General features: G+C 37.5%; 4 protein-coding genes across 4 annotated transcripts; 3 read left to right on the top strand and 1 right to left on the bottom strand.

Annotated features, from left to right (window-relative positions):
* Positions 1-6,185: 6,185 nt before the first annotated feature.
* On the bottom strand, positions 6,186-7,565 carry LOC143462140 (kelch-like protein 41a). Its single transcript, XM_076960183.1, has one exon. The coding sequence runs from the start codon at positions 7,563-7,565 to the stop codon at positions 6,186-6,188; it is 1,380 nt and encodes a 459-aa protein (XP_076816298.1).
* Positions 7,566-8,221: 656 nt separating this feature from the next.
* On the top strand, positions 8,222-13,209 carry LOC143462139 (uncharacterized). The gene is made up of 4 exons (XM_076960182.1): positions 8,222-8,685; positions 11,999-12,213; positions 12,338-12,566; positions 12,666-13,209. The coding sequence occupies exons 1-4, from the start codon at positions 8,222-8,224 to the stop codon at positions 13,207-13,209; spliced, it is 1,452 nt and encodes a 483-aa protein (XP_076816297.1).
* Positions 13,210-16,056: 2,847 nt separating this feature from the next.
* On the top strand, positions 16,057-16,572 carry LOC143462138 (beta-1,3-galactosyltransferase brn-like). The gene has a single exon (XM_076960181.1). The coding sequence runs from the start codon at positions 16,057-16,059 to the stop codon at positions 16,570-16,572; it is 516 nt and encodes a 171-aa protein (XP_076816296.1).
* A 2,967-nt stretch (positions 16,573-19,539) lies between these two features.
* Positions 19,540-21,381, top strand: LOC143462659 (beta-1,3-galactosyltransferase brn-like). The gene is made up of 3 exons (XM_076960899.1): positions 19,540-19,748; positions 19,873-20,101; positions 20,201-21,381. Exons 1-3 carry the CDS (start codon positions 19,595-19,597, stop codon positions 20,313-20,315), a joined length of 498 nt encoding a protein of 165 aa, XP_076817014.1. The 5' UTR covers positions 19,540-19,594; the 3' UTR covers positions 20,316-21,381.
* Positions 21,382-26,640: the final 5,259 nt, after the last annotated feature.

Raw genomic sequence — 26,640 nt, 5'->3', positions numbered from 1 at the left:
CTTGACGGTCACAACAAACATTTTAAGTATTTTGCAGTTCTGTTGGGGCTTGTGCCTTGGGCTCTGTTACTGTTTACCATGCAAGCCAGCTATGTAAAGCTGCAACAGTAAGTATATATCGGAAGCATTTTTGACTTTCAAAAAAAAAGACATTAACCTAAGTTTCAATCGAATGAATCGACTTCTCTTAACTCAATATCTTGTGTAAAAGTGTAAATTATTTCTTACACATGCGTCGTTTAACAATAAGCCATGGCTTTTGATTTGCAGCCAAAGTTGTAAAAGGTCAAATAATCCCGAAGCCATTAACACCGCAGCGACACAGAAGGAAATGACGTTGCAATCAAGAAACGTCACAGCCTCGAACAAAACCTACGCTTCCGATAAATCGCTTTATAGCACAATTTCTAGTTTTGCAAAATCGACCAATTTTTTAACAGAACCAAATTTTTATTCCAATAACGACAAAAGCAGCTGTTTACTTGGTACGTTAATATGAATAAATCTTTCAAAGACAAGTATACTGCAATTAAAAAGCAGTTTCAACATTCTGAATTACACTTATTTTAGTCAAACGACGTTGAAACTGACCTTAGTAAATTTTCGCAGAAAGAAACATATCTTGGAGCATGATTATTTTCATCAAGTCGGCTGCATCCTACGAGAGACGACGCGAATGGATTCGTAAAGCCTGGGGTTCTATTGGCTATCTCGATGGCGCCACTTTCCAAACTGTTTTTGTGATTGGTCAAGCACAGGAAAGTACTCAAGCTCTATTGGACGAGGAACATAACATATATGGAGACATATTACAAGTCGACGCTTCGAACGCATACCAGTGAGTGAAATATGTGCTTAGATAAATGGTGTACTAGTCACCTACACCCATAAGTTGTTAATCGTGACTGAACTCATACTAAAAAATGGGTTTTGGGGAAAAGGGAAACCAGTTTTTTCAGTTCAGTGTTCCTTTTAAATTCATCTCCTCCATTAGACGTATTTGTCAAAATCCATTTTCACGATTACAGAGATGTCGGTTTCAAGACGTTATCGGGGATGCAGTGGACCTCAGACAAGCTTTCCCTCAAATATTTTTATGATTCTCAAATATGATGATGATATGATGATTGATCTCGTAAAACTAAAAGAGGCCGTTGATCAAAACATTGCAAAAGTTTCTGAGAAAAAGTGGCCAGAATTTCCAATCATTTGCACATACGAAACAAGCTGGGTTATAAGCAAGCCTATTCGATGAAAGCTATCAAAAAATTATATCTCAGAAAAAATTTACCGTTGGCCATTTTGGCCCAAGTATTGCCTCGATGGATTCTACACAACCAGCGTTCGCGTCATCACACAATTGTGGGAAGCGTCGTTGACTTCAAAGCGCATAAATACAGACGACGTTTTCATAACTGGAATACTTCGACAGAAAAATCGGAATGCCCGATGAAATGGTGGTGCCAGGAATAAATGAAACCTGCCAACACTTGGGCGGATTAGACATAAATAAATTCAAGAGCATGTGGTCAGAAAGAAAGAGGAAATTTGAAAACAAGAGGATTTTTTTTAAACTTTAAAATTACATGGTTTACTAGTCCGTGTGGTAACAGAGAGAATTTCTTTTGAACTCTGTTGTTATATGGCTTCACTTATTCTTATGTTTTATGTGTACGGTTTGGGGCTTTAGGCTAAAATGGATAAGTCATACCACGTCACGGATTTTATCTCCAATTCGTTGTACATGAGATCACAAATGAAAAAACATAGTTATAGCCATAGCCACTTGCAATTGCGTTGTGTGTGCTACAATTTTTTTGCAAGAATTAAATTAATCAAAGTTGACCAACTCCTCACTCGATTTCTGCATGGTAGGTTACAGTCATACCGAAATTTGATCACCAGGTTTGCTTCACTAAATGACTTTGTCAACTAAGTATTTTACAAAATGTCTGATTTTAATACTTTTATGTACATACTTTATTAATAGCTACATTCACCATTTAAACATTTATTGCCTGATAAGAATTGTTAGTTTTAAGTTTTAAACATGAAGACATAACATTGAAAGCCGAATTGTGTGTAATCTATCGCGTATATAGCGTTTGTGATTTAGTCGCGTATTTTAGTGTGTTGTTTCATCCTTTGTTATCCGTTGTTAACCCTTCATCCAGTTTTCCGTCCATTGTTTATTCATTTTCATAATTTATTCGTTGTCATCCTGTATTTCGAGCCATCCCTGTACTAAAAGAAAGAATCGTTTATTGCTTCTATAAACTTAATCACTAATCAAGCGAACCATTTCACAATGCTCGCTTAAAGTAACCGTTTGTGATTTTCAAGGTTGTGATTAGAATCGTCTTATGCTGTAGACTGGGTTGTGAAGAGGTTGCAGTCCGTCTGTTTTAACTAATTCAAGACGTCCGATTAAATTGATTTTATTTATAACTTGACTTGTAAGATGGGTTAATGTCGAGGAGGCAGTTTACAACTTCATGATTGTCCGTTTAAAGCGGGGAAACTCGAAACTGAAGAAATTGGCGTGACGTTATGAAAAACAGGAGTCAGTAAGCTGCTTGTCTGCAAAGTTAGCTGAAGATTTTACGAACAAGCATCCAGGTTTGGGGAGTAATTTTTGATAAGTTTTCATCTGCTTTGTTACAGTTGAAAATAAAAACATGATTCAGGGTACATAGCCCAAAGGTTGGACAAATTCGCCGTGTGGTGGCGCTACAACCGCCATAGTACTGCATAGCACTATAGCCAGGGTTGCCATACCGTCCTTATTTCTAATATTTTCCTTTTTTTGAAGGTCCGTGTATTAGAAAAAATTTTGTTTTTTCTTCTAAGATTTGTCCTTATTTTCACTTACGTTCTTATTTTCGTCTTATTTTTAAGGCGGAGGTTCGTATTTTGGCATTTTGACACCTTCAGTATAACATATTGTACCAAAGAGATACAAAAATTAAGAAAATGCAAACAGTATCTGGTTTTTTCATTTTTGGAACATTGATTGCCTTCTTCTGTTGTGCACTGTTTAAGGTATTTTTTTTTGGTTCCTGTTCGACCTTATTTTTGAGTCCGGACCGATGGCAACCCTGACTATAGCTTATGGGTGTGGGTGTAAAGAAACTAAGACTAAACTCTGAATTTCTCTGCATAAAAGGAAAAGATGTAAAGCCATTGCAATATAAGTAAATAAAATATTTCAGATCTCACCCTCATGAAGCCGAAGCAATCAAATTTAGTCTAGGCTAATGATGATAAAAATGTATATTTTAGGACTTATATACGCTGGAGAGCGCTTTCACCGGTTAAGGTCAACTTGCTGTTTCCGTATCAGCAGACGAATGTTTAACAATTTCAATGATAGGTTATTTGAAAAAGCTCTTAAAGATTCAACTTGGTGATGGGCGTTTGCCCCTTTTCTTTCGGTTATATTTTGATGCCATTCTTTGACTATCATCATTTCTTGATGCGCTATGCGAGAGGTTTAAAGCGCTCTGCTGAGTGCATACACATTCGTGTAAGTGAATTTATGACGAAAATGTGGCAGGGTGTGATTATGAATTTTTGCCTAAATCTGGAACCAGTTTTGTTTCACACTTAAGCCCCAACCCGAACTCGAACCGAAAAGCTCTGAAAAGAGTTACAACTCTGATTCATAATATATCATGAATAATTTTAATTTTACTTTATTCATATATCTTACTCCTATATCTTCAGCTTGTAATTTGAATAGAAATGCTATTTCTTGACGGTCACAACAAAAATTTTAAGTATTTTGCAGTTCTGTTGGGGCTTGTGCCTTGGGCTCTGTTACTGTTTACCATGCAAGCCAGCTATGTAAAGCTGCAACAGTAAGTATATATCGGAAGCATTTTTGACTTTCAAAACAAAAGACATTAACCTAAGTTTCAATCGAATGAATCGACTTCTCTTAACTCAATATCTTGTGTAAAAGTGTAAATTATTTCTTACACATGCGTCGTTTAACAATAAGCCATGGCTTTTGATTTGCAGCCAAAGTTGTAAAAGGTCAAATAATCCCGAAGCCATTAACACCGCAGCGACACAGAAGGAAATGACGTTGCAATCAAGAAACGTCACAGCCTCGAACAAAACCAACGCTTCCGATAAATCGCTTTATAGCACAATTTCTAGTTTTGCAAAATCGACCAATTTTTTAACAGAACCAAATTTTTATTCCAAGAACGACAAAAGCAGCTGTTTACTTGGTACGTTAATATGAATAAATCTTTCAAAGACAAGTATACTGCAATTAAAAAGCAGTTTCAACATTCTGAATTACACTTATTTTAGTCAAACGACGTTGAAACTGACCTTAGTAAATTTTCGCAGAAAGAAACATATCTTGGAGCATGATTATTTTCATCAAGTCGGCTGCATCCTACGAGAGACGACGCGAATGGATTCGTAAAGCCTGGGGTTCTATAGGCCATCTCGATGGCGCCACTTTCCAAACTGTTTTTGTGATTGGTCAAGCACAGGAAAGTACTCAAGCTCTATTGGACGAGGAACATAACATATATGGAGACATATTACAAGTCGACGCTTCGGACGCATACCCGTGAGTGAAATATGTGCTTAGATAAATGGTGTACTAGTCACCTACACCCATAAGTTGTTAATCGTGACTGAACTCATACTAAAAAATGGGTTTTGGGGAAAAGGGAAACCAGTTTTTTCAGTTCAGTGTTCCTTTTAAATTCATCTCCTCCATTAGACGTATTTGTCAAAATCCATTTTCACGATTACAGAGATGTCGGTTTCAAGACGTTATCGGGGATGCAGTGGACCTCAGACAAGCTTTCCCTCAAATATTTTTATGATTCTCAAATATGATGATGATATGATGATTGATCTCGTAAAATTAAAAGAGGCCGTTGATCAAAACATAGCAAAAGTTTCTGAGAAAAAGTGGCCAGAATTTCCAATCATTTGCACATACGAAACAAGCTGGGTTATAAGCAAGCCTATTCGATGGAAGCTATCAAAAAATTATATCTCAGAAAAAGATTACCGTTGGCCATTTTGGCCCAAGTTTTGCAAAGGTGGATTCTACACAACCAGCGTTCGCGTCATCACACAATTGTGGGAAGCGTCGTTGACTTCAAAGCGCATAAATACAGACGACGTTTTCATAACTGGAATACTTCGACAGAAAATTGGAATGCCCGATGAAATGGTGGTGCCAGGAATAAGTGAAACCTGCCAACACTTGGGCGGGTTTATTGAAAACAGATTCAAGACAATGTGGTCAGAAAGAAAGAAGAAATTTGAAAACAAGAGCATCTGTTTTAAACTTTAAGATTACATGGTCTACGAGTTCGTGTTATAACAGAGAGAACTTCTTTTGAGCTCTGTTGTTATATGGCTTCACTTATTCTTATATTTTATATGTACGGTTTAGGGCTTTAGGCTAAAAAATCTAAGTCATACCACGTCACGAATGTTATCTCCAATTCGTTGTACAAGAGATCACAAATGAAAAACCACAGCCTAATTGTAAACACTAGTTTTCGGGAATTCTTTTATTGTTGTTTCAAGTTACGGTGGTTTGCTTCTTTAACTATCGGTTTGATAAGCTGCGTCGAGCTGATACTTGCATGGAATGACCGTTTCTCTGTGCTCAGGATTACGTAGCATGATTTTGTTAGTATGATCTATGAACACTTCTGCTAGTACTTCTTCAAACATTTTATTAGGGAACTGATAGCAGCTGTGTATGAAGTGATTAGATTGCTTAGCAGACTAAAAATTCACCAGTTTGTATTCAATAATATTAGAACAACTTTTGAAAGGGACTGTGTTTACAGTGCGTTCTTTGACAAATGCTACATCACGAAAATGGAAAAAGAAGGTGCACCACATAGAAAAAATGCCATGTCAAACAAGATATTTACAAGCGTAACTTTATAACTGCATCACAAGTTGACTAAGAAAGAATTGCGTGAATCTAAATTCAAGATCATAGAAGTAACTAAAACCAAATAAATGACTAGTGGCAGTATAAAAGATGTCTATCGAAGAGATATCATAAAATTAAGATGCAATGAAAATTATTTTGGAAATGTTAACAGACTCAAACTTAAGAGCTCGAGTCAAAAAACAAAAATTAAAAACTGGACATTTAATACCAGTTAGTGAGAAAAAAATCACCATCACTTGTCTAGTTGCAGAAGCATCCAACAATTCTTCACAGAGTCGTAAACTTCTACATCAGAGTGATCTTTTGAATTAACTACATAAATGTTTCCGTTAGAAACACAAGCCGTATGATTAGATCTTGGCTTATGCATGGAGGCAACATAGATCCACACTTTAGCTGATGGGTCATACTTCTCCACCGATGCCGTGGTAGAGTCGCCCCTGGTTTTCCCACCAATTGCATAAATGTGATTGTTAAGAACTACTGCAGCAAAATCTGTTCGAGTTTTCTTCATGGGCGCAATTCTTCTCCAGATTTCCCCATCATAGCATTCCACACAACGCAAAACCCGTGACTGGTTGGGGGTACCACCCATGGCGTAGAGGCATCCATTGAAGGAGACCAATGTTAAACCTTCTCGTTTCTGCAACATGCTTGGTGTCCAAACCCACATTTTGTCATCAATGTCATAAGCTTCGACGCTGGACAACCAGCGTGAGTTGTGCTCAAGCCCTCCCGCTACATAAATGCAACCCTCCAAGATTGTGCACCCAAATTTTCGCCTACCAACGCTTAAGTCTCGCAAACGAATCCATTTAGTTACAGACGCTGTTTGGATGCAATTGCACCAAAATTCGGTCGAAGATCTGCTGATTTGTGGACGAGTTCCTCCTATTGCAAACAGTTTGTCACCCTGCACAATCACAACAGAGTTTTCCTTCCCGGGATAATAGACGGGATGGTAATCAGTATCAAACGAATTAATCTGCGACAATGATTTTTCTGTAGCATCAGAGACTGTATATTCTGATTGGTGTCCAAACTCATCTCGCTTGAGCGTGATAGCGATATGATTGTTGCTACAATCTTCAGTGAAACGACTCCGTTTTATTTCACTGATTTTTGCCAAGATCTCTGGATAGTCCTCTTTCACAAGCTTGTTACTCCTCTCAGCTTCATTCAAGTATTTTGTCTTAAGTTGCTGCAGCTTAATTCGATCAAACAACTTAGGAAAATATTCCTTACGTTCATTTTTCCTGTGTTCAGTCCAGGAGGTAATACATTTAAGCAGATCCATGCCATTGTTATCGGCCTTCAAGTCCAAAAATGATTCAAAGTCATGAAATTCTAACTCGTTGATCTTATTGCTGGAACACAAATTGATGCTGAAATCGACTCTTCGCGCAATGCTCTGAGACATTGCATTGTATTTGTTCAACAATATCCAGTCTGCCAGGAGTGTGTCTTCATTGCTGTTGGCAACAATAAAATCAGTGCATTCTGTTTTGATGAGTGGAATTTGTAGAAAATCTGCAGCTGCCAGCACATCACCAACATTGTCACAGGTTAATAAGTCGTCATCAGAGTAAAGCCCATCAACAATAATCTTCATGATATCAACAGGTATTCCGATAATGTTTGTTGAATTTTTACAATTGTCATGCAAATCTGATGAGAGAAGGGTTTTGAAATATTCAGAATGTGGCACCAACACACATTTATGCACCCTAAATTCCTCACTCGCAACAATAATAGTAAAATCGCACAAAGTTTTAGATGTTTTTCTGTCTTCGTTAAGGTACTGCCAAACATCAGTTGCCTTTTCCTTCTTTAAGCGATTGTAAAAATTCTCTTCATAAGCAGGGTAACTATAGTCGAACAAATCCGTCTCTTCATCAGAATAGCATGATCAGAATAGCATAATCAGCATGAATATTTTCATTAATTCGGCTGCATCCTACGGGTGACGTTGCGAATGGATTCGTAAAACCTGGGGTTCTATTGGCTATCTCGATGGCGCCACATTTTAAACTGTTTTTGTGATTGGTCAAGCAAAGGCAACTACTCAAGCTCTATTGGACGAGAAATATAGCAGATACGGAGACATAGGGCATGTCGACGCTTCAGACGCATACCTGTGAGTGAAAGATGTGTTATTTTTCATTCACATATTCCACGTGGTATACTGTACTTCTAAATCATGGATTTCTACTTAATAAACAATGCATTAACGACTTCAGAGATGACGGTTTGCAGACGTTATCAGAGATGCAGTGGACCTCAGACAAGCTTCCCCGTCAATATTTCTACTCCAGCGGTGATGATGATATGATGATTGATCTCGTAAAAGTAAAAGAGGCCATTGATCAAAACATTGCAAAAATTTCTGATGAAAAGTGGCCAGAATTTCCAATCATTTGCACTTACGAAACAACAGAATCATCCCATCCTATACGGGACAAACAAGACAAAAATTTTATTTCTGTACAAGATTATAGTGAGCCAAACTGGCCCAAGTTTTGCCTCGGTGGATTCTATACAACCAGCGTTCGCGTCATCAGACAATTGTGGGAAGCGTCGTTGACTTCAAAGCGCATAAATACAGACGACGTTTTTATAACTGGAATACTTCGACAGAAAATTGGAATGCCCGATGAAATGGTGGTGCCAGGAATAAGTGAAACCTGCCAACACTTGGGCGGGTTTTTTGAAAACAAATTCAAGACAATGTGGTCAGAAAGAAAGATGAAATTTGAAAACAAGAGCATCTGTTTTAAACTTTAAGATTACATGGTCTACGAGTTCGTGTTATAACAAAGAGAATTTTTTTTGAGCTCTGTTGTTATATGGCTTCACTTATTCTTATATTTTATGTGTACGGTTTAGGGCAGAAGTGTCCAACCTTTTTGGCGAAAGGGCCACATGCGATTTACGAATGATTGCGCGGGCCACTTGAATGTTTACTGCTAATAATTTCTAATTAAAACCCTCACACCAAAATTCTAATCTTAGAAATATGAATTATCCTCTTTTGCAATTATAAGAACAATAAACATACCAAGATATAGTAAATTCAACAAAGTTGTTACTGCACGTCGACATTTCAATGTAAAGTTAGGCACTGTTTTTCTCAAACAAGTTTGGCAATATTCGGTGAGATGGACGATGTAGCAATGCGAAGCGAGTTTTTCACATGGCTGTCAGAAATTAGTAAACAAATAATAAATGCCAATTTCTCGGAATGTAAGTTCGCCATAAATTACGTAGGCCAAGTAGTTAGTAATAGCCTATAAGTCATATCGAAAAATACCGCGCGGGCCACGGGTTGGACACCCCTTGGTTTAGGGTTTAAGGCTAAAAAGGATAAGTCATACACGTCACGGAGGTTATCTCCAATTCGTTGTACAAGAAATCACAAATGAAAGAACATAGCCATAGCCATATCCACTTGCACTTGCGTTGTGTGTGCTACAATTTATTTGAAAGAATTAAGTTAATTGAAGTTGACCAACTTTAATCTCGACTTCTGCATGGCAGGTTACAGTCATACCGAAATTTGATCACCAGGTTTGCCTCGCTAAATGACTTTGTCAACTAAATACCGGTATGTGACAAAATGTCTGATTTTAATACTTTTATGTGTATACTTTATTAATTGGTACATTCACCATTTAGACATTTACTGCACGGTATGAATTGTTAGTTTTTAAGTTTTAAACTTGAATACATAACACTACACTATGCCGAGTTGTGTGCAATCTATCGCATATATAGTGTTTGTGATTTAGTCGCGTATTTCAGTGTGTTGTTTCATCCTTTGTTATCCGTTGTTAACCCTTCATCCAGTTTTCCGTCAATTGTTTATTCATTTTCATAATTTATTCGTTGTCATCCTGTATTTCGAGCCATCCCTGTACTCAATTAAGCAAGAATCGTTTCTTGCTTCTATAAATTTAATCATTAATCAAGCGGACCATTTCAAACTGCTCGCTTGAACTAACCGTTGGTTATTTTCAAGGTTGTGACTAGGATCCTCCCATGCTGTATGTGCTATTGTGACTAGGATCGGAATACGCTGTATGCGTAAAGCGTTTTTATTTATTCAAGACGTCCGATTAAATTGATTTTATTTATAACTTGACTTGTAAGATGGGTTAATGTCGAGGAGGCAGTTTACAACTTCATGATTGTCCGTTTAAAGCGGGGAAACGCGAAACTGAAGACGTTGGCATGACTTTATGAAAAACAGGAGTCAGAAAGTCGCTTGTCTGTAAAGTTAGCTGAATATTTTACGAACAAGCATCCAGGTTTGGGGAGTAACTTTTGATAAGTTTTCATCTGCTTTGTTGCAGTGGAAAAGAAAACCATGACTCATACTCCAACCACAAAATACCTACACAGCAGGCACGCAGTGTTAGTTAAGTGAAAATGAGATGAAGTGCTGTGGCGCTTGAGGGTCCCAACTTCGAACAAATGACGAGGTTGCTTTCCAAGCAGACATAAATAAGCAAAAATTGCATACCAAGCGCACAGTAATAAACACAATGTCTAATTAAGAAATATTTAAAGCGGTTAGCCCAAAGGTTGGACAAAATCAACGTGCGGTGGCGCTAAAATCATCACAGTACTGTAAAGATCTAAATAAACTAAAAGATTATTCCCTGCATTTAAAGAAAAGGAAAAGATGTAAAACCATTGCAAGATAAGTGAAAAAAATATTTCAGATCTCACCCTCATTAAGCCGAAACGACCAAATTTAGTCTTGGCTGCTGCTGATAAAAATGTATATTTTAGGACTTATATACACTGAAGAGCGCTTTCAACGGTTAATGTCGCCTTGCTGTATCCGTATCAGCAGACGAATGTTTAACATTTTCAATGATAGGTTATGTGAAGAAACTCTTAAAGAGTAGGGCTACCATATATCCTCTTTTAGGAGGATTTGTTCTCTTTTCTAAAGAAAAATGAATTGTCCTCCGAGGACACTGAAAAATGCCCAAATGTCCTCCTTTTTTGCATTTTGCGTTTTCTTGCTTAAATTTTCAACAGAATTATATATTTATGTGACTTTTCGGCATGAGGCCTAAGTCAAGTCAAATGACTTTTCAGCGACAGCACGAGGTCTAATCATTTTTCTTATAATTGTTTTAATTTAGACAAACATAAAATCTAAATAAAGCTAAGCAATAATGCCAAAGAGGAACACTGTGTTTTCTGATGAACTGCGGCAGAAGTAGGCCTATCCTTGTTTCAGAAAAGGACGAAATGATTCTGAAGCCGAATACATTACTTGGGCATATGCGTATAATTATCCAAAAACATGTGATAAATTCTTTAAACGTAAAACTTTATTTGCATTGTACTTGCTGGCGAAATGGTCCTCTTTTTTGGCGATGAAAATATGGTAGGCCTATTAAAGAGTCAACTTAGTGATGGGCGTTTGCCCCTTTTCTTCGGTTATATTTTGATGTCATTCTCTGACTATCATCATTACTTGTTGCGTTATGCAAAGGTTTAAATCGCTCTGCTGAGTGCATACACATTCGTGTAAGTGAATTTACGACGAAAATGTGGCAGAGTGTGAATATGAATTTTTGCCTAAATCTGGAACCAGTTTTGTTTCACACTTAAGCCCCAACCCGAACTCGAACCGAACATCTCTGAAAAGAGTTACAACTCTGATTCATAATATATCACGAATAAATTTTATTTTTACTTTTTCCATATATCTTACTCCTATATCTTCAGCTTGTAATTTGAAAAGAAATGCTATTTCTTGACGGTCACAACAAAAATTTTAAGTATTTTGTTGTTCTGTTTGGGCTTGTCATTTGGGTTCTGTTACTGCTTACCATGCAAGCCAGCTATGTAAAGCTTCAACAGTAAGTATATATCGGAAACATTTTCGAATTTCAAAACAAAAGACAGAAACCTAAGTTTCAATCGAATGAGTCGACTTGTCTTAACTCAATATCTTGTGTAAAAGTAAAAAATATTTCTTACACATGCTGCGTTTAACAATAAGCCATGGTTTTTGATTTGCAGCCAAAGTTGTAAAAGGTCAAATAATCTCGAAGCCGTTAACAACGCAGCGACGCAGAAGGAAATGACGTTGCAATCAAGAAACGTCACAACCTTGAACAAAACCTACGCTTCCAATAAATCGCTTTATAGCACAATTTCAAGTTCCGCAAAGTCGAACAAGTTTTTAAAAGAACCAATGTTTTATTCCAATAACGACAAAAGCAGGTGTTTACTTGGTACGTTAATATGAATAAATTTCTCAAAGACAAGTATACTGCAATTAAAAAGCAGTTTCAACATTCTGAATTACACATATTTAAATCAAACGACGTTGAAACTGACCTTGGTATATTTTCGCAGGAAAAAACATATCTTGGAGTATGATTATTTTCATCAAGTCGGCTGCATCTTACGGGAGACGTCGCGAATGGATTCGTAAAACCTGGGGTTCTATAGGCCATCTCGATGGCGCCACTTTCCAAATTGTTTTTGTGATTGGTCAAGCAAAGGCAACGACTCAAGCTTTATTGGACGAGGAATATGACAGATACGGAGATATATTGCAAGTCGACGTTTCGGACGCATACCAGTGAGTGAAATTTGTGTTATTTTTCACTCACATATATTCTACCTGGCATCTTCTAAATCATGGATTTCTATTTGATAAACAATGCTTCAATGATTTCAGAGATGTCGGTTTCAAGACTTTATCGGGGATGCGGTGGACCTCAGACAAGCTTCCTCATCAATATTTCTACTCCAGCGGTGATGATGATATGATGATTGATCTCGTAAAATTAATGGAGGCCGTTGATAAAAACATTGCAAAAATTTCTGAGGAAAAGTGGCCAGAATTTCCAATCATTTGCACTTACGAAACAAGAGAATCAGGGCATCCTATACGGGACAAACAACACAAAAATTTTATTTCTGTACAAGATTATAGTGAGCCAAACTGGCCCAAGTTTTGCCTCGGTGGATTCTACACAACCAGCGTTCGCGTCATCAGACAATTGTGGGAAGCGTCGTTGACTTCAAAGCGCATAAATACAGACGACGTTTTCATAACTGGAATACTTCGACAGAAAATTGGAATGCCCGATGAAATGGTGGTGCCAGGAATAAGTGAAACCTGCCAACACTTGGACGGTTTTTTTGAAAACAAATTCAAGACAATGTGGTCAGAAAGAAAGAAGAAATTTGAAAACAAGAGCATCTGTTTTAAACTTTAAGATTACATGGTCTACGAGTTCGTGTTATAACAGAGAGAATTTCTTTTGAGCTCTGTTGTTATATGGCTTCACTTATTCTTATATTTTATGTGTACGGTATAGGCCTTTACGGTTTTAGGCTAAAAATGATAATTCATACCACGTCACGGAGGTTATCTCCAATTCGTTGTACATGAGATCACAAATGAAAAAACATAGCCATAGTCATACCCACTTGCAATTGCGTTGTGTGTGCTACAATTTATTTGAAAGAATTAAGTTAATTGAAGTTGACCAACTTCTATCTCGACTTCTGCATGGCAGGTTACAGTCATACCGAAATTTGATCACTTTAAAGGCAACATACCTCGTTAAATGACTTTGTCAACTAAATATGTGGCAAAAGGACTGATTTTAATACTTTATGTATATAGTTTATTAACTGGTACATTCACCATTTAGACATTTAATGCATGATATGAATTGTTAGTTTTGCACTTTTTAAACACGTACATTTAAGAAGTCAGCTGCATTCCTGAATTGCTATTATGAACCGAGTTGTGTGTAATCTATTGCGTTTATGGTGTTTGCATTTTAGTCGCGTACTTTAGTGTTTTTTCTTCCGTTGTTTGGCGTTGCTTGCGTGTCATAAAATGGCTGCTGTTTGTTTAATTCGAGACATTCCTGTACCCAAAGCAAGAATCGAGTCTCGTTTGTTAGAGTTTAATCATTAATCAAGCGAACCATTCCACACGGTGGGCTTGAACTAACCGTTGGTTATTTTCAAGGTTGTGACAAGGGTCGTCCCATGCTAAAAACGCTGTTGTGACTAGGATCGGAATACGCTGTATGCGTGAAGCGTTTTAATTTATTCAAGACATCCGGTTAAATTGATTTTATTTACAACTTGATTTGTAAGGTGAGCTAACGTCGACGAGGCAGTTCAAAACTTTATGATTGTCCGTTTAAAGCGGGGAAACTCGAAACTGAAGAAGTTGGCGTGACGTTATGAAAAACAGGAGTCAGTAAGCCGCTTGTCTGTAAAGTTAGCTGAAAATTTTACGAACAAGCATCCAGGTTTGGGGAGTAATTTTTGATAAGTTTTCATCTGCTTTGTTGCAATTGAAATGAAAAACATGACTCAGGCTCCAACCACAAAAGACCTACACAGCTGGCACGCAGTGTTAGTTAAGTGAAAATGAGATGAAGTGCTGTGGCGCGTGAGGGTCCCAACTCCGAACAAATGACGAGGTTGCTTTCCAAGCAGACATAAATAAGCAAAACGCGCATACCAAGCGCACAGTAATAAACACAATGTCTAATTAAGAAATATTTAACGCGGTTAGCCCAAAGGTTGGACAAATTCACCGTGCGGTGGCGCTACAACCGTCACAGTACTGTAAAGATCTAAATAAATTAAAAGATTACTCCCTGCATTTAAAGAAAGGGAAAATATGTAAAGCCATTACAAGATGCAAGATGGCCGCCTTGCTGTTTTCATACCAACAGATGGATTTGAAATTTGAATTATAGGTTATGTGCAGACACGTTCAAAGAGTCAACTAAGTGACGGACGTTTGCCACTTTTCTTTCGGTTATATTTTGATGCCATTCTTTGACTACCATCATTTCGTGATGGGCTATGCGAGAGGTTTAAATCGCTCTGCTGAGTGCATACACATTCGTGTAAGTGAATTTACGACGAAAATGTGGCATTGTGTGAATATGAATTTTTGCCCAAATCTGGAACCAATTTTGTTTCACACTTAAGCCCCAACCCGAACTCGAACGGGAAAAGCTCTGAAAAGAGTTACAACTCTGATTCCTAATATATCACGAATAAATTTTTTTTTGCTTTGTCCATATATCTTACTACTATATCTTCAGTTTGTAATTTGAAAAGAAATGCTATTTCTTGACGGTCACAACAAAATTTTTAAGTATTTTGCTGTTCTGTTTGGGCTTGTCATTTGGGTTCTGTTACTGCTTACCATGCAAGCCAGCTATGTAAAGCTTCAACAGTAAGTATATGTCAGAAACATTTTCAACTTTGAAAACAAAAGACAGTAACCTAAGTTTCAATCGAATGAATCGACTTATCTTAACTCAATATCTTGTGTAAAAGTAAAAAATATTTCTTACACATGCTGCGTTTAACAATAAGCCATGGTTTTTGATTTGCAGCCAAAGTTGTAAAAGGTCAAATAATCTCGAAGCCGTTAACAACACAGCGACGCAGAAGGAAATGACGTTGCAATCAAGAAACGTCACAACCTCGAACAAAACCTACGCTTCCAATAAATCGCTTTATAGCACAATTTCAAGTTCCGCAAAGTCGAACAAGTTTTTAAAAGAACCAAATTTTTATTCCAATAACGACAAAAGCAGCTGTTTACTTGGTACGTTAATATGAATAAATCTTTTAAAGACAAGTATACTGCAATTAAAAAGCAGTTTCAACATTCTGAATTACACTTATTTAAATCAAACGACGTTGAAACTGACCTTGGTATATTTTCGCAGGAAAAAACATATCCTGGAGCATGATTATTTTCATCAAGTCGGCTGCATCTTACGGGATACGTCGCGAATGGATTCGTAAAACCTGGGGTTCTATTGGCTATCTCGATGGCGCCACTTTCCAAATTGTTTTTGTGATTGGTCAAGCACAGGAAAGTACTCGACGAGGAATATGACAGATACGGAGATATATTGCAAGTCGACGTTTCGGACGCGTACCTGTGAGTGAAAGATGTGTTATTTTTCACTTACAATTATTCTACCTGGCATCTTCTAAATCATGGATTTCTATTTGATAAACAATGCTATAACGATTTCAGAAATGTTGGTTTGAAGACGTTATCGGGGATGCGGTGGAACTCAGACAAGCTTCCCCGTCAATATTTCTACTCCAGCGGTGACGATGATATGATGATTGATCTCGTAAAACTAAAGGAGGCCGTTGATAAGAACATTGCAAAAACTTCTGAGGAAAAGTGGCCAGAATTTCCAATCATTTGCACTTACCAAACAAGAGAGTCATCCCATCCTATACGGGATAAACGACACAAAAATTTTATTTCTGTACAAGATTATAGTGAGCCAAACTGGCCCAAGTTTTGCCTCGGTGGATTCTACACAACCAGCGTTCGCGTCATCAGACAATTGTGGGAAGCGTCGTTGACTTCAAAGCGCATAAATACAGACGACGTTTTCATAACTGGAATACTTCGACAGAAAATTGGAATGCCCGATGAAATGGTGGTGCCAGGAATAAGTGAAACCTGCCAACACTTGGGCGGGTTTATTGAAAACAGATTCAAGACAATGTGGTCAGAAAGAAAGAGGAAATTTGAAAACAAGAGCATCTGTTTTAAACCTTAAGATTACATGGTTTACGAGTCCGTGTTATAACAGAGAGAATTTCTTTTGAGCTCTGTTGTTATATGGCTCCACTTATTCTTATATTTTATGTGTACGGTTTAGGCCTTTAGGATAAAAAATATAAGTAATACCACGTCACGGAGGTTACCTCCAAATACTAAATTCGTTGTACAAGAGATCACAAATGAAAAAACATAGCCATAGCCATACCCACTTGCACTTGCGTTGTGTGTGCTACAATTTATTTGAAAGAATTAAGTTAATTGAAGTTGACCAACTTCTATCTCGACTTCTGCATGGCAGGTTACAGTCATACCGAAATTTGATCACTTTAAATGCAACATACCTCGTTAAATGACTTTGTCAACTAAATATGAAACAAAACGACTGATTTTAATACTTTTATGTATATAGGCCTACTTTATTAATTGGTACATTTGTAACCAAACTTTCTTTACCAGGAACCTTCCCGCTTTGCAGCTAGTCAATTAGCTCTGTCTTCTTTATTCACATTTAATGGCATATCTCTTATGTAAAAACATCCGTCTTTCTGCTATATCACCCAAACGTTACTGAAACTACCCTCGCACGGCACTTCCCAGCCGCACGCAATACCACACCAAAACAAATTCCACGTAATGAGAGAGAATCAACGTGGGACGCTAAATACTAATTAAGCCATCGGGGTAGCGAGAAGAGACGTCACCAGTGATCGAATAAAAACACGTGTACACTTAAACATGTAAAATATGGCAGAACGTGAGCATGCATAAAAATGACTAATGTGAACAACACTGAAATAAAACAAATATAGGCTACATGACCAGACAAACATAAAAATGACACAACAAAAAGGACACGTCCGACTAAATCAATCAATAAAAAGGGGTTCAGAAAAACAGTGTACATTGTGATTGCTATAAAACGGGTGCCTAAAATAAATCTCGTGACACATTCACCATTTAGACATTTAATGCATGATATGAATTGTTAGTTTCAAACTTTTAAACATGACAACACTACACTATGCCGAGTTGTGTGTAATCTATCGCGTATATAGCGTTTGTGATTTAGTTGCGTATTTCAGTGTGTTGTTTCATCCTTTGTTATCCGTTATTAACCCTTCATCCATTTTTCCGTCCATTGTTTATTCATTTTCATAATTTATTCGTTGTCATCCTGTATTTCGAGCCATCTCTGTACTCAAAGCAAGAATCGTTTCTTGCTTCTATAAATTTAATCATTAATCAAGCGAGTCATTTCACACTGCGCTCTTGAACTAACCGTTGGTTATTTTAACGTTGTGGCTTGGATCGGCCTACACTGTATGCGTGAAGCGTTTTAATTTATTCAAATTGTCCGGTTAAATTGTTTTTATTTACAACTTGACTTGTAAGGTGAGCTAATGTCGAGGAGGCAGTTTACAACTTCATGATTGTCCGTTTAAAGCGGGGAAACTCGATACAGAAGGATTTGTCTTGACGTTATGAAAAACAGGAGTCAGTAAGCTGCTTGTCTGCAAAGTTAGCTGAAACTTTTACGAACAAGCATCCAGGTTTGGGGAGTAATTTTTGATAAGTTTTCATCTGCTTTGTTACAGTTGAAAATAAAAACATGATTCAGGGTACATAGCCCAAAGGTTGGACAAATTCGCCGTGCGGTGGCGCTACAACCGCCATAGTACTGCATAGCACTATAGCCAGGGTTGCCATACCGTCCTTATTTCTAATATTTTCCTTTTTTTGAAGGTCCGTGTATTAGAAAATATTTTGTTTTTTCTTCTAAGATTTATCCTTATTTTCACTTACGTTCTTATTTTCGTCTTATTTTTAGGGCAGAGGTTCGTATTTTGGCATTTTGACACCTTCAGTATAACATATTGTACCAAAGAGATACAAAAATTAAGAAAATGCAAACAGTATCTGGTTTTTTCATTTTTGGAACATTGATTGCCTTCTTCTGTTGTCCACTGTTTAAGGTAGTATTTTTTTGGTTCCTGTTCGATCTTATTTTTGAGTCCGGACCGATGGCAACCCTGACTATAGCTTATGGGTGTGGGTGTAAAGAAACTAAGACTAAACTCTGAATTCCTCTGCATAAAAGGAAAAGATGTAAAGCCATTGCAATATAAGTGAATAAAATATTTCAGATCTCACCCTCATTTACCAGAAACAATCAAATTTAGTCTTGGCTGCTGCTGATAAAAATGTATATTTTAGGACTTATATACGCTGGAGAGCGCTTTCACCGGTTAAGGTTAACTTGCTGTTTCCGTATCAGCAGACGATTGTTTAACAATTTCAATGATAGGTTATTTGAAGAAGCTCTTAAAAAGTCAACTTAGTGATGGGCGTTTGCCCCTTTTCTTTCGGTTATATTTTGATGCCATTCTTTCACTACTATCATTTCTTGTTGCGCAATGCGAGAGGTTTTAAGCGCTCTGCTGAGTGCATACACATTCGTGTAAGTGAAGTTACGACGAAAATGTGACAGAGTGTGATTATGAATTTTTGCCTAAATCTGGAACCAGTTTTGTTTCACACTTAAGCCCCAACCCGAACTCGAACGGGAAAAGCTCTGAAAAGAGTTACAACTCTGATTCCTAATATATCACGAATAAATTTTTTTTTGCTTTGTCCATATATCTTACTACTATATCTTCAGCTTGTAATTTGAAAAAAAATGCTATTTCTTGACGGTCACAACAAAATTTTTAAGTATTTTGCTGTTCTGTTTGGGCTTGTCATTTGGGTTCTGTTACTGCTTACCGTGCAAGCCAGCTATGTAAAGCTTCAACAGTAAGTATATGTCAGAAACATTTTCAACTTTGAAAACAAAAGACAGTAACCTAAGTTTCAATCGAATGAATCGACTTATCTTAACTCAATATCTTGTGTAAAAGTAAAAAATATTTCTTACACATGCTGCGTTTAACAATAAGCCATGGTTTTTGATTTGCAGCCAAAGTTGTAAAAGGTCAAATAATCGCGAAGCCGTTAACAACACAGCGACGCAGAAGGAAATGACGCTGCAATCAAGAAACGTCACAACCTTGAACAAAACCTACGCTTCCGATAAATCGCTTTATAGCACAATTTCAAGTTCCGCAAAGTCGAACAATTTTTTAACAGAACCAATGTTTTATTCCAATAACGACAAAAGCAGCTGTTTACTTGGTACGTTAATATGAATAAATCTTTCAAAGACAAGTATACTGCAATTAAAAAGCAGTTTCAACATTCTGAATTACACTTATTTAAATCAAACGACGTTGAAACTGACCTTGGTATATTTTCGCAGGAAAAAACATATCTTGGAGTATGATTATTTTCATCAAGTCGGCTGCATCTTACGGGAGACGTCGCGAATGGATTCGTAAAACCTGGGGTTCTATTGGCCATCTCGATGGCGCCACTTTCCAAATTGTTTTTGTGATTGGTCAAGCAAAGGCAACGACTCAAGCTTTATTGGACGAGGAATATGACAGATACGGAGATATATTGCAAGTCGGCGTTTCGGACGCGTACCTGTGAGTGAAAGATGTGTTATTTTTCACTCACAAATATTCTACCTGGCATCTTCTAAATCATGGATTTCTATTTGATAAACAATGCTTTAATGATTTCAGAGATGTTGGTTTGAAGACGTTATCGGGGATGCGGTGGACCTCAGACAAGCTTCCCCATCAATATTTCTACTCCAGCGGTGATGATGATATGATGATTGATCTTGTAAAAGTATAGGAGGCCGTTGATAAAAACATTGCAAAAATTTCTGAGGAAAAGTGGCCAGAATTTCCAATCATTTGCACTTACCAAACAAAAGAATCAGCGCATCCTATACGGAGCAAACAACACAAAAATTTTGTCTCAGAAGAATATTTCCGTTGGCCTTACTGGCCCAAGTTTTGCCTAGGTGGATTCTACACAACCAGCGTTCGCGTCATCAGACAATTGTGGGAAGCGTCGTTGACTTCAAAGCGCATAAATACAGACGACGTTTTCATAACTGGAATACTTCGACAGAAAATTGGAATGCCCGATGAAATGGTGGTGCCAGGAATAAGTGAAACCTGCCAACACTTGGGCGGGTTTATTGAAAACAGATTCAAGACAATGTGGTCAGAAAGAAAGAAGAAATTTGAAAACAAGAGCATCTGTTTTAAACCTTAAGATTACATGGTCTACGAGTTCGTGTTATAACAGAGAGAATTTCTTTTGAGCTCTGTTGTTATATGGCTTCACTTATTCTTATATTTTATGTGTACGGTTTAGGGCAGAAGTGTCCAACCTTTTTGGCGAAAGGGCCACATGCGATTTACGAATGATTGCGCGGGCCACTTGAATGTTTACTGCTAATAATTTCTAATTAAAACCCTCACCCCAAAATTCTAATCTTAGAAATATGAATTATCCTCTTTTGTAATTATAAGAACAATAAACATACCAAGATATAGTAAATTCAACAAAGTTGTTACTGCACGTCGACATTTCACTGTAAAGTTTGGCACTGTTTTTCTCAAACAAGTTTGGCAATATTCGGTGAGATGGAGGATGTAGCAATGCGAAGCGAGTTTTTCACATGGCTGTCAGAAATTAGTAAACAAATAATAAATGCCAATTTCTCGGAATGTAAGTTCGCCATAAATTACGTAGGCCAAGTAGTTGGTAATAGCCTATAAGTCATATCGAAAAATACCGCGCGGGCCACGGGTTGGACACCCCTGGTTTAGGGTTTAAGGCTAAAAAGGATAAGTCATACACGTCACGGAGGTTATCTCCAATTCGTTGTACAAGAAATCACAAATGAAAGAACATAGCCATAGCCATACCCACTTGCACTTGCGTTGTGTGTGCTACAATTTATTTGAAAGAATTAAGTTAATTGAAGTTGACCAACTTTAATCTCGACTTCTGCATGGCAGGTTACAGTCATACCGAAATTCGATCACCAGGTTTGCCTCGCTAAATGACTTTGTCAACTAAATACCGGTATGTGACAAAATGTCTGATTTTAATACTTTTATGTATATACTTTATTAATTGGTACATTCACCATTTAGACATTTACTGCACGGTATGAATTGTTAGTTTTTAAGTTTTAAACTTGACAACATAACACTACACTATGCCGAGTTGTGTGTAATCTATCGCGTATATAGTGTTTGTGATTTAGTCGCGTATTTCAGTGTGTTGTTTCATCCTTTGTTATCCGTTGTTAACCCTTCATCCATTTTTCCATCCATTGTTTATTCATTTTCATAATTTATTCGTTGTCATCCTGTATTTCGAGCCATCCCTGTACTCAATTAAGCAAGAATTGTTTCTTGCTTCTATAAATTTAATCATTAATCAAGCGAGTCATTTCAAACTGCGCGCTTGAACTAACCGTTGGTTATTTTCAAGGTTGTGATTAGGATCCTCCCATGCTGTATGCGCTATTGTGACTAGGATCGGAATACGCTGTATGCGTAAAGCGTTTTAATTTATTCAAGACGTCCGATTAAATTGATTTTATTTATAACTTGACTTGTAAGATGGGTTAATGTCGAGGAGGCAGTTTACAACTTTATGATTGTCAGTTTAAAGCGGGGAAACTCGAAACTGAAGACGTTGGGGTGACGTTATGAAAAACAGGAGTCAGAAAGCCGCTTGTCTGTAAAGTTAGCTGAAAATTTTACGAACAAGCATCCAGGTTTGGGGAGTAATTTTTGTTAAGCCTTCATTTGCTTTGTTGCAGTTGAAAAGAAAACCATGACTCAGGCTCCAACCACAAAAGACCTACACAGCTGGCACGCAGTGTTAGTTAAGTGAAAATGAGATGAAGTGCTGTGGCGCTTGAGGGTCCCAACTCCGAACAAATGACGAGGTTGCTTTCCAAGCAGACATAAATAAGCAAAAAGTGCATACCAAGCGCACAGTAATAAACACAATGTCTAATTACGAAATATTTAAAGCGGTCAGTCCAAAAGTTGGACAAAATCAACGCGCGGTGGCGCTACAACCGTCACAGTACTGTATAGATCTAAATAATCTAAAAGATTATTCCTTGCAATGAAAGAAAAGGTGTAAAGCCATTGCAAGATAAGTGAAGATAATTTTTCAGATTTCATCCTGATTAATCCAAAACAACCAAATTTAGTCTAGGCTGCTGCTGATAAAAATGTATATTTTAGGACTTATATACACTGGAGAGCGCTTTCAACGGTTAAGGTCGCCTTGCTGTTTTCGTATCAGCAGACGAATGTTTAACAATTTCAATGATAGGTTATGTGAAGAAGCTCTTGAAGATTCAACTTGGTGATGGGCGTTTGCCCCTTTTCTTCGGTTATATTTTGATGCCATTCTCTGACTATCATCATTACTTGTTGCGTTATGCAAAGGTTTAAATCGCTCTGCTGAGTGCATACACATTCGTGTAAGTGAATTTACGACGAAAATGTGGCAGAGTGTGATTATGAATTTTTGCCTAAATCTGGAACCAGTTTTGTTTCACACTTAAGCCCCAACCCGAACTCGAACGGGAAAAGCTCTGAAAAGAGTTACAACTCTGATTCCTAACATATCACGAATAAATTTTTTTTTGCTTTGTTCATATATCTTACTCCTATATCTTCAGCTTGTAATTTGAAAAGAAATGCTATTTCTTGACGGTCACAACAAAATTTTTAAGTATTTTGCTGTTCTGTTTGGGCTTGTCATTTGGGTTCTGTTACTGCTTACAATGCAAGCCAGCTATGTAAAGCTTCAACAGTAAGTATATGTCAGAAATATTTTCGACTTTGAAAACAAAAGACAGTAACCTAAGTTTCAATCGAATGAACCGACTTGTCTTAACTCAATATCTTGTGTTAAAGTAAAAAATATTTCTTAGACTTGCTGCGTTTAACAATAAGCCATGGTTTTTGATTTGCAGCCAAAGTTGTAAAAGGTCAAATAATCTCGAAGCCGTTAACAACACAGCGACGCAGAAGGAAATGACGTTGCAATCAAGAAACGTCACAACCTCGAACAAAACCTACGCTTCCAATAAATCGCTTTATAGCACAATTTCAAGTTCCGCAAAGTCGAACAAGTTTTTAAAAGAACCAAATTTTTATTCCAATAACGACAAAAGCAGCTGTTTACTTGGTACGTTAATATGAATAAAACTTTCAAAGACAAGTATACTGCAATTAAAAAGCAGTTTCAACATTCTGAATTACACTTATAAATCAAATGAGGTTGAAATTGTGAAACTGGCCTTGGTATATTTTCGCAGGAAAAAACATATCCTGGAGCATGATTATTTTCATCAAGTCGGCTGCATCTTACGGGAGACGTCGCGAATGGATTCGTAACACCTGGGGTTCTATTGGCTATCTCGATGGCGCCACTTTCCAAACTGTTTTTGTGATTGGTCAAGCGGATGCAAGGACTCAAGTTCTATTGGACGAGGAATATAACAGGTTTGGAGACATATTACAAGTCAACGCTTCGGACGCATACCAGTGAGTGAAATATGTGCTTAGATGTATGGCAGGGACGGGCAACTTCTTCGGTCGGCGGGCCTGATATGAGAAAATGAAGTACTTGGCAGGCCGGATCCCGGAATCGATACATTAATCGTGTATTTATACACCTATGCAAGGAATAAATCGTATTTAATGTAAACTTTAACCCTATTTTCCCTAGGTGTGGCTTTCTCTTGCACACAGTCGCATCAAAACGTGGCGTACAGTTGCATTGTTTACTGTAGAAACTTGAAATTTGTTGACCTTTCCTAAAAAATGTTCAGCTATCTCTCCATGTCTGTTTTATCATGTAAGACCGGAAACTGTCTGCGGGGAGCTCAAAATCCCGTCGCGGGCCGGATACGTTCCCGCGGGCCGTATGTTGCCCGCCCCTGATGTATGGTATACTACTCACCTACACCCATAAGTAGTTAATCCGGACTGAACTCATATTAAAAAGTTGGGTTTTGGGGAAAACGGAAACCACATGTTTCAGTTCATTGTTTCTCTTAATTTCATCTCCTCCATTAGACGTATTTGTCAAAATCCATTTTCACGATTACAGAGATGTCGGTTTCAAGACGTTATCGGGGATGCAGTGGACCTCAGATAAGCTTCCCCATCAATATTTCTACTCCAGCGGTGATGATGATATGATGATTGATCTCGTTAAAGTAAAGGAGGCCGTTGATGAAAACATTGCAAAAATTTCTGAGGAAAATTGGCCAGAATTTCCAATCATTTGCACTTACAAAACAAGCTGGGTTATAAGCAAGCCTATTCGCGGGAAGATATCAAAAAATTATATCTCAGAAAAAGATTACCGTTGGCCATTTTGGCCCAAGTATTGCCTCGGTGGATTCTACACAACCAGCGTTCGCGTCATTAGACAATTGTGGGAAGCGTCGTTGACTTCAAAGCGCATAAATACAGACGACGTTTTCATAACTGGAATACTTCGACAGAAAATCGGAATGCCCGATGAAATGGTGGTGCCAGGAATAAGTGAAACCTGCCAACACTTGGGCGGGTTTATTGAAAACAGATTCAAGACAATATGGTCAGAAAGAAAGAAGAAATTTGAAAACAAGAGCATCTGTTTTAAACTTTAAGATTACATGGTCTACGAGTTCGTGTTATAACAGACACAATTTCTTTGAGCTCTGTTGTTATATGGCTTCACTTATTCTTATATTTTATGTGTACGGTTTAGGGCAGAAGTGTCCAACCTTTTTGGCGAAAGGGCCACATGCGATTTACGAATGATTGCGCGGGCCACTTGAATGCTTACTGCTAATAATTTCTAATTAAAACCCTCACACCAAAATTCTAATCTTAGAAATATGAATTATCCTCTTTTGCAATTATAAGAACAATAAACATACCAAGATATAGTAAATTCAACAAAGTTGTTACTGCACGTCGACATTTCACTGTAAAGTTTGGCACTGTTTTTCTCAAACAAGTTTGGCAATATTCGGTGAGATGGAGGATGTAGCAATGCGAAGCGAGTTTTTCATATGGCTGTCAGAAATTAGTAAACAAATAATAAATGCCAATTTCTCGGAATGTAAGTTCGCCATAAATTACGTAGGCCAAGTAGTTGGTAATAGCCTACAAGTCATATCGAAAAATACCGCGCGGGCCACGGGTTGGACACCCCTGGTTTAGGGTTTAAGGCTAAAAAGGATAAGTCATACACGTCACGGAGGTTATCTCCAATTCGTTGTACAAGAAATCACAAATGAAAGAACATAGCCATAGCCATACCCACTTGCACTTGCGTTGTGTGTGCTACAATTTATTTGAAAGAATTAAGTTAATTGAAGTTGACCAACTTTAATCTCGACTTCTGCATGGCAGGTTACAGTCATACCGAAATTTGATCACCAGGTTTGCCTCGCTAAATGACTTTGTCAACTAAATACCGGTATGTGACAAAATGTCTGATTTTAATACTTTTATGTATATACTTTATTAATTGGTACATTCACCATTTAGACATTTACTGCACGGTATGAATTGTTAGTTTTTAAGTTTTAAACTTGACAACATAACACTACACTATGCCGAGTTGTGTGTAATCTATCGCGTATATAGTGTTTGTGATTTAGTCGCGTATTTCAGTGTGTTGTTTCATCCTTTGTTATCCGTTGTTAACCCTTCATCCATTTTTCCATCCATTGTTTATTCATTTTCATAATTTATTCGTTGTCATCCTGTATTTCGAGCCATCCCTGTACTCAATTAAGCAAGAATTGTTTCTTGCTTCTATAAATTTAATCATTAATCAAGCGAGTCATTTCAAACTGCGCGCTTGAACTAACCGTTGGTTATTTTCAAGGTTGTGATTAGGATCCTCCCATGCTGTATGCGCTATTGTGACTAGGATCGGAATACGCTGTATGCGTAAAGCGTTTTAATTTATTCAAGACGTCCGATTAAATTGATTTTATTTATAACTTGACTTGTAAGATGGGTTAATGTCGAGGAGGCAGTTTACAACTTTATGATTGTCAGTTTAAAGCGGGGAAACTCGAAACTGAAGACGTTGGGGTGACGTTATGAAAAACAGG

Source organism: Clavelina lepadiformis, chromosome 6 (assembly GCF_947623445.1).
Source record: "Clavelina lepadiformis chromosome 6, kaClaLepa1.1, whole genome shotgun sequence".
In the NCBI taxonomy this organism is placed as follows: Eukaryota; Metazoa; Chordata; class Ascidiacea; order Aplousobranchia; family Clavelinidae; genus Clavelina; species Clavelina lepadiformis.
Note: the sequence above shows the minus strand (reverse complement) of the source record. Positions and strands in the feature narration are given on the sequence as shown.